General features: G+C 44.5%; 1 protein-coding gene across 1 annotated transcript; it reads right to left on the minus strand.

Moving 5' to 3' along the window:
- Positions 1-1,045: 1,045 nt before the first annotated feature.
- On the minus strand, positions 1,046-8,721 carry LOC102300416 (transcription factor COE3; the record flags this gene model as incomplete). The annotated part of the gene is given in 4 exon segments (XM_014331520.2): positions 1,046-2,646; positions 6,336-6,506; positions 6,991-7,194; positions 8,559-8,721. Coding segments are annotated over 4 exon segments (570 nt in total), but the record flags the coding sequence as incomplete, so codon positions are not given.
- Positions 8,722-8,919: the final 198 nt, after the last annotated feature.

Consider the following 8,919-nt stretch of genomic DNA (forward strand, 5'->3'; position numbering starts at 1 on the left):
TGCAGAAAAAGTAGAATTGGGCTGAAAGATCTATCACTTTATCACCTCTTCAGGTTGTAAATCGTGTTTTTAAAAAGTAACTAAGTAACTAAGTAATTAATTACTTTTGAAAATAAGTAATCAGTAAAGTAAGGGGATTACGTTTTTTGGGAAGTAAACAGTAATTAGTTACTGATTACTTTTTTCAAGTAACTTGACCAACACTGTTGAACAGTGAGCTGAACTTTGGATCATCATCTTTTCTGCATTCCAGACTAACAGACCACTGACTGTGATCGTCTGCACCTAAGAGGAGGTGATAGAGAACAACCCTACCTGTGGTCTCAGGTGCTCCTTAAACACTTTTTACCTGGTAAAGAGAGGGAGGTGAAAGAAGCCAGATAACCTACCACAGCAGCACAAAGATGTCCTGTCTGACTCTGACTGTTTAAACCAGGGGACCTCAAGGGCCTCGAGGGCCGGTGTCCTGCAGGTTTTAAATGTGTCCTTGATCCATCACAGCTGCTTTAAATGGCTAAATGACCTCCTCAACATGTCTTGAAGTTCTCCAGAGGCCTGGTAATGAACTAATCATGTCACTCAGGTTTGTAGGCCCAGTGTGACCTCTAAAACCTGCAGGACGGTGGCCCTTGATGCCTGGAGTTGGACACCTTGGTTGAAAACATGGACGAGGGGGATAAGGACTCCTGTTTAGGCTGGAGGCAGGATGGTGGTATGTTAGGGGACCAAACCTATCCTGGACACAGCTGGTTTCGTTCCTTCTTCTGCCACCAACAATCGTGTTATGCACAAACACATTTGTTCTTCTCTGACCTCATAAACATGAGCGTGCTTCTCTCCTCTGCTACATCAGGCTGGTTTATTTCTGCAGCTCAGTCTGCATCACTACTCCTGGATATAATGAGATCTTACTGTGTGGAGAGGCTGACCTTGAATATTAGGTTTAAGCACGTTGCAGTGATTGGTTGATTTTATTTGACATGCTCAGCTTTGACTGGCTTGTTTTTGTCTTTTATTTGAAGAAAGCGCTGGAGTCGATCAGAGCAACCTGCTGTCTTTATTCACTGTGAAGAAATCATTTCCAAACAGCCAAACAGTCATTGAACAAGAGTTACATTAAAAACAACTGAAACCAAACGAGTGGAGCTGATTGGACGTCAGCTTTGATTGACAGCACTATAAATGTGTGAAGACATTCATTTTTGTTTTTTAATACAAAACGATGGTTGTTTTTCAGTGTGGCAACACCACATACACACACATGTCTAAAACCCCATGAAGACGACATGATTTGACATTTATACAAAACAATCTCAGATATAAATACATATTTATAATCTGTATGTTACAAAAGAGTTTCCCTCGTGATTTTGGTGACGGGCGGGGCAGCGTGATCAACCACAGTGACGTATAAATATTCAGCCAGCTACAACTTTGGCAAAAATCACAAAACCCACAGAGAAAAACACATGGGGCGGGGCTTGAATGAATGGGAGGGGCTTTGGGGTTGTGGGAGGAGCTACGGTTAGAAAGACAACTCTGAACAAGAAGACAGACAGTCACAGTAGCGTATCAGGATGCAGGATTTTTTTTTTTTAACAGCGCAAGCATAAAAAAAAATACAGACGTACAAGGGCGGGGCTAAAAGAAGAAGGGCGGGACTTCAAGGGACAAACTGATATTTTTCATTTATTGTTTTATCGTTGTGCTTTCAGAGGTCAGAAGTTTATGTGCTGAGGTTAATGAAACGATTAAAGGCCTCAAATTATTCCTGCTGCAATTTCTGATAAAATAAACACTGTTCATGGCAACACGGACGCCGCCGGATACTGCAACAGATTTTAGTGAATTCTCAGTGGAAGGAGCCTTTCATAGCTATGCTTCCTGTTCGTCCCCCTGTTCTGAGTCTGGCAGCAGCAGAAATAACAGGAACCTCCCTTGAACCTTCAGCCCAACTAAAATCAGTGCTGCTGCTTCTGTGTTCATCTCTCTTTTCTGAAACGTTCTTCAAATATGACACTTCAGTTTGGCTAAAGGTTGGCAAAGGTTTGATGATGAGATGTCCTGGATTATTTTAAAAAACAGGGAGTGTTCTGCCTCCCCCCACTGAGGTTCACCTGAACTCAGGTGCTTTCAGAGGTGTTTATCATGTCACTCATTGTCTGCTCCTCATCAGGGTGCTGATGAAGGGCACCATCAGCACCCCGATTGCTAGGTATGACAGGCCTGAATTACACTGATAACTGTGTCCTGTAATTTGAAGCCTTTAATCTCACTCCTCTTTGGATTCCCATTTCTTGAACTAAGATTACATCACAAGCAGACTAAGTGAAGTCAAGTCTTAGATGTGACATCACAGTTTTTACATTGAATGACCCCGCCCCCAAACATAGAGTATAACATCAGAATAATTACAGACAGCTGAAAGCACCCGCAGAAAGCTGCTCTACAAAAAGTCCTTCTCAGGTTCTTCTTAGAGGCTCGGCCCAGTCGCAGACGACTGGCTGCTGCCGGAGGCCCCGCCTCCTTAGGCCACAGGTCCCTCCTCCTCTGAGGTGATTAGTGCTCGTGGCTGAGGGGGAGGAGACAGGTGAGGAACGAGGAGGAAGGTTTTCTACATGGGAGGAACGACGAGGCCGGACATGGCTGCAGAGAGACGAGGTTTGAATTCATTAATTATAAACATACAACAGAAATGATGTGTGTCACTGAGTGACAGCCAGGTGTGACACCTGCAGAGCAAACATCAGGTATGGAAATTTCTTTATTCTATGTATTGATCACATGTTTTGACAATATCACTTTAGTAATAGTAGCATCACTTTATCACGTAGTTGTATGCATGTAGGATAGTATCACAAGTGGGCCTTGTGTTTATCACAGCTTCACAGCGGGGCCATTGTATGGGGCCAACACTGTCTGTGCTGTTGTGTAAATGCTTATGCTATTGTGAAATTTACACACATGGAGAGATGCCAAACTGCCTTTCATTGTTTTTGTAACAATGACAATAAAGAGCTATTCTATTCTATTCTATTCTATTCTATTCTTGTATGTGGTCAGAGACATCCAGGCACTGCGTGTAAGAGAGGTGACAGCTGGTCGTAATTCTCCTTAGGGGGGGGGGGGGGTAAGGTTCAAGGATGAGCTGAGCTGGGAGGTATAGGTCATATATAAGACGTGAGCGCCCATCTTCAGAGGCCGCTTTGGCGTTTGACCAGAGCGCTCTCTGCAGCATGTGATTAAACCCACTCGCTGAGCGTTTGCACTTTATTTAAACAACTTCCACAACAAAACAGAATTAATTAGATTAAAAAAAATATCAGTACTTTGCTCATGTTTGAATAAAGCTTTGCTCACACCATGTTTTTAATCCAGATGTTTCAGTGAGTGATGGTCTGGCCTGTATTCAGCTCAGTAATGGAGTCCAGGTTTGTTCATCGTCTGCAGATGTTTGTCCTAACCCTACAGTTTTGGTCCTTCCTCCCCCCAAACCATCAGGATGCTGCTGTGACCTGTAGGCTGATAACCAATCAATCTCATGCTTAGCTCGTAGCATCCATGATGTCCCAACAGAATCTCTGTTTCTGATTGGTCAGACTACAGGACAGTCTCCACTTGGCCTCTGCACGTCTGAAAGGAGAGCCCTGTGGTTAGTCAGAGGAGGCGGCGGTTTTAATTGATCTCTAAATCTTTTCAGGAAGTCGTGAGACATGCACGATGAAATCTTATGTGCGTTTGCTTTTATGCTGCTATCTCGTTGAACTGTCGGCCTGGGGTGGCTCTAGCTCAGTGGGTAGAGCAGGTTGGCTAGTAATCAGAAGGCTGGTGGTTTGAGTCCTGGCTCCTTCAGTCTCTGTGTGTTAAAGTGACCTTGGGCAAGATACTGAACCCACAGCTGCTCTCGGTTCATCGACGCGTGAATGGTCAGTTGGACGAGTCATGTAGAGTAAAAGTGCTGTGAAGGAAGAGTTTTACACTCTGAGCTGTGAACCTCTCCATCAGCCTCTGCTCACTGTACGAAAACACGTTCCACATTCAAACTGAGCAGATTTAACACTCCACGTGTTTCCAGAGGAACCTTTTCTGTCTCACATGAGTTTGAATTATTCGTTGCGCTCTGGTTACAGCCTCCGACATGCTCCAGCGCAGGTTTCAGCAGCGACAGTCGTTACAGTGACACTACAGGATGTAGCAGAGCTGCGTTTTCCACCTCAGCTGTGAAACATTTTAAGAAGACAGGAGAGGACGGCAGAAGCAAGGACAGTGACACGAGCAGAGGAAGAGGAGGGGGGATTAGGGCACTGACGTGTATTCATAAAAGGACACACGGTAGAAGAAGACAACCACTGACACACACACACAGGAAGCCAACAGTGAGCAAGTGTGTGTCAGTAAAAGCAGAAGGATGATGGGCTGCATCGTTCAGATGAGGAATGCTTTAGAGTAAAATGAAACGTAAGCCTTGGCTGTGTCAGTCAGGTTTGTAGCCACATGTCAAACTTCACCTGGACAGGTAAAATGGTTTTGATGATGCTGTCCTGGTTTGTGAGTCAGATATTTTTCCTGTTATTGATGGAGACACGCAACAGGATTCAGAAGAATGTGAGCTGACTCCAGGATGGTGGAAATGCCCCGGGGAGACAAAATCCCGTGCAATCCAGAGTGATTCATGGCTACAAATCCTCCCACGTACATCCCGTTTCACGGCGAGCTCAGCTCTAAATCTGCTCTCTTTGTTGTAGGAGAAGAAGAAGAAGGCCCACTGTCCAGCCTGAGCACTAAACCTTCACAGACCTCAGTAACCTCACCAGTGTGTTAAAGGGAAAGGTCACATGATGCTTCCCTGATGATGAACTGTTTATTTATTGTACAGTTTTCCTTCCTCCACACCGGAATGTCTCAGGACAGTCGGACTTGATCCGCAAAGTTTAAATAATCAGGAGATGCCTCCTTCCTCTGATTTCAGGTGAGCTTTGCTTCTTTGATTCTGTGCACCGCCCTCCTTTGTCTTATGCAAACTAACCTAAAGTTGGATAAGCTGTTAACAAAACGGACGGTTTGTTGATGAAGAGACTGACTCCACCCACCTGTCCCTGTTGTGACTCGAATAAAACCTTAAAGAATCTGATGAGTTTTTAAAAACATCTGAGCTGAAAATGATGACACATCATTCCTCATTAGCTTCCTGTTAACGACAAAATGCATGTAGCAGCCCGCAGTTTAATTTACCAGCTCATTACACAAGCACACACACACATGTCTGTAGACTGACGCTTCACTCCTTCACAAAAACTGAAACGTTCTGGGATAAATGAAGCACATGTTCACAGAAACAAAACACAAGTAGTGATTTCAAAATGAAATTATTTCATAACAGCAACAACAACAATAATAATAATAATTAGAAACCACGTTGAAATGATGTCAGGATGAAATTGTTTCTCAGGTGCTCGTTTGAAGGTGAATCACTGATTTCATGCTCAGTTTCTGGCTGCTGCAGCTGCAACTATTAATAACATTCAAACTGTATTTACTCATCACCCGGCAAATGGATCCACACACACACACACACACACACACACACACACACACACACACACACACACTGTGGCCTTTCTGCCTCGGCGAAGGCGGAGAGCAACATGAATATTTAACACTCGACAAACCTCTCTGTCAGAAACACTGACATCACACACACTGGCTGCCAGAGTGTGTGCTTCCTGTGTGTGTGTGTGTTTAATGCATGTGGGCATGTGTGTTTAGAGGATGTATCTGTGGGTTGTAGTGAATAAAACATGCATTGGCCTGTCACTCTTCATGCAATACTAACAGGACTCGGGTTACCCACCTCGACCCAGCGTGTGTGTGTGTGTGTGTGTTCACTCCATTTACTCGTCTGTAGACATGTGGTTGTTTACAGAAGAACAGATGAAACTGAATCAAACATCTGTTCAGCTTCATGTTACTCTCGAGGCTCACTCGCTTTAATTACACCACATCTACATGTTTAAAGACATGAATCTCCAAAAGTTGATTCTGTTAATCGTTAAACGTTTTCAGTGGGAGAAACGTTTCGTCGCTCCAGAGATTTACTTACCTGGATGATTGAGCATGCATAAAGACATAAAGACATGAAGGAATTTGAAAACAAAATATAAAAATATGAATGTACTATTTCTTTTTAATCATAAGCTTTGTTAGTCACAGGTTCGATCATACTACGATCAAAGTATGTCTTCAGTCCCGGGAAGTATTCTTTCTGTCCCTAACACTTCTACTGACTTCGGAAAGAAGGAGTTTTAATTTGTAGACTCAAGGAGCTGCTGTCTCACCTTGCAGCCCATTGGCGTTGTTGGCGGAGCAGTTGGGTGGAGGAGGAGGTGAAGCTGGCGGCCGAACGACGGGAGCAAAGGCGCTCTTCTGTTTGACAGCAGCCGAGAAGGAAAAAACTCCATGCGAGGAGTTACAGTTAGAGACGGCCATGGTGGGACTGGAGGGAACGACTGGAACACAGCAGGTCAGAAACCATTTTAACCAGTAACTGTGATGGGACAGTAAACTACACTCCGTTAACATGGTTAGCTCTGTCTTACATGAATGATGTACTATCCAGTCAATTCAATTCAGTTTTATTTACACAGCGCCAAATCATAACAACAGTCACCTCAAGGCGCTTTGTATTGTAGGTAGACCTTACAATAATACATACAGAGAAAAAACAACAATCAATCTCCCTCCCATTCTACCTTTAAATACTCTAGGAACAACAAGTAGACCTGCAGTGTGAGAGCGAAGTGCTCTAATAGGGTGATATGGTACTACAAGGTCATTAAGATAAGATGGGGCCTGATTACTACAAAGTTCAAAGATAGAGGACCAGCACTACAGGGATTAGTGTAATTAGTACGAGTAGTATTCCTTGTAGTGGTTGTAGTAGCACTGCTAGGAGTATTAGTAGTAGTGGGTGTAGTACTGTAGTACATTTACCTTGATACTTACTGCCGTAGGGTGAATTGGCTGAGGACCCGTTGAGGAAACCGGGTGATGTTGCCACCCCAAGGTTTGGCATGCCTGTGTTGCCGTAGCCATTCATGCTGTTGCTGACTGTGTTGCCATAGTTACTCTGTTGGGGGGTGGAGCTTGGTACATATCCTCGCGGTGACACACTGCTGGTGTTTCGGCTGTAGCCGACTGGAAGAGAGTACAGTGTTAGTAACACTGCAGTATTACTAAGTGCAGTAAGCTAGTTTTAAGCTAGATGAGGCTGCATGTAACTTTTCCCCAAAGGTGGCGTTTTCGGTACATGGAGGTTCCTCTCAGCAAGTATTTGAACTCCTAAACACTTTAGAACTGATAATGCAACATCCTGGTTTCACAGGCAGAGGAAACAGATGGTGGGCTGATCCCAGTTCTGCTGGAGATCCTTTGGAGCTGCTGGAGGGGGGTGGAGCCTACACCTGCTTTAATTGGGCAAGTGGCAGGGTACACCCTGGAGAGGTCCACCTTCCATCACAGGGCGAACACAGAGAGACATACAAGCATTCAACCCCAGCACCTTCTTGCTGTGAGGCGACAGTGCTAAACCACCACACCACCCACATACATGCTCAGGAAGAGTGGAATTTGGAAAATCGTTCACATAATCGTTCATATGAGATTGGTCTTTCATATGACAACATCCTAGTAATGCGACCATCAACAATCCTTGCTGAACTTTGAGTAGTAGTAGTAGCCAATCAGATCCTAGAGTATGGACTTGAGTTCAGCAGACAGAGTGTAGTAAAGACAAACAGGAGGTGGAGCAGTTAAAATAAGAGAAAGGCCGCTTGATGTTTTTAATTCATCTGGTGACAGAGTGCTGGTGAATCTGAGTCTGGAAATGTGTGGTCCCAAAGCTGACGACAGTGGGTGGGGCTACAAGAGAAATTCATGAGGATTTGTAGATTTGCAGTGAAAGATTCTTCCTGCTGGGATCTCACAGAAAACTTGAACTACATGTCAAACCTTTTGTGGTTCCTATAACACAGAAAAGGGGCACACTAGAGCTGAATCAGAACTGCTGAATGATCCAGAAGACTCCAGTTCTTCTCATGGTTTAACTCTTTGTTCATCCCTCTATTCCAGTCCGTTCAATTTAGTTTTATTTAGGCAGCACCAAATAAGGTCCTTCATATTGTAAGGTAGATACCCTACATTAATACAGAGAAAGCCAAACAATCAGAAGACCCACTTTGAACAAGCACTTGGTGAGAGTGGGAAGGAAAAGCTTCTGTTTAACAGGAAGAAACATGAGGTATTATTTGGGATGGGGAGAGGCAGCTATCTGGGTGGGAGGAGGGAGACAGGACAAAGACACGCATGTCCATCAAAGTGACATTCAGCTCTGAGCTGGTCACAAATCTAACGCTCGGTGCACCAGAGTCCTTCTTAGTAGACTTAGTAGTAGACTCTGTAGAGTACTCGTAAAATGTGTCATGTGACCAGGGTTACCACAGCCACCCCTTTAATGTCACTTCTGCCCCCATCACCTGCAGGATTTATCGGGCCGCTCATACCTTGCGTTGTCTCAGAGACGTTGACGGCGAGCTGCCCGCTGAAAGAGTTGACTCCCATCATGCCATGGGAGGCGGTGTTGCCCAGTGATGGGATCTGGTTGTGGTTCCTGGGAACGCTGTAGAGCGCTTCAGCGATGTCTGCTGCTCGCTTCAAGATGATCTCCTGCAGAGCGGAAAGACACAGGAGCATTTAAATATCTGGATTCATGCAGCTGCAGAGACTCAGGAGGGAATATAATCACATAACATCTCTACTGGAAATGTGGAGAAGCTATCATCCTAAAATTAAAACTCATGCATTAACCAAATGTGAGACCAAAACCAAGATGGCGCCGCGGATGGTCGCCCTGGTGCTTCAGTG

Source organism: Haplochromis burtoni, unplaced genomic scaffold (genome assembly GCF_018398535.1).
Source record: "Haplochromis burtoni strain Fernald_Lab_line unplaced genomic scaffold, NCSU_Asbu1 Contig_2983, whole genome shotgun sequence".
Taxonomy (NCBI): domain Eukaryota; kingdom Metazoa; phylum Chordata; class Actinopteri; order Cichliformes; family Cichlidae; genus Haplochromis; species Haplochromis burtoni.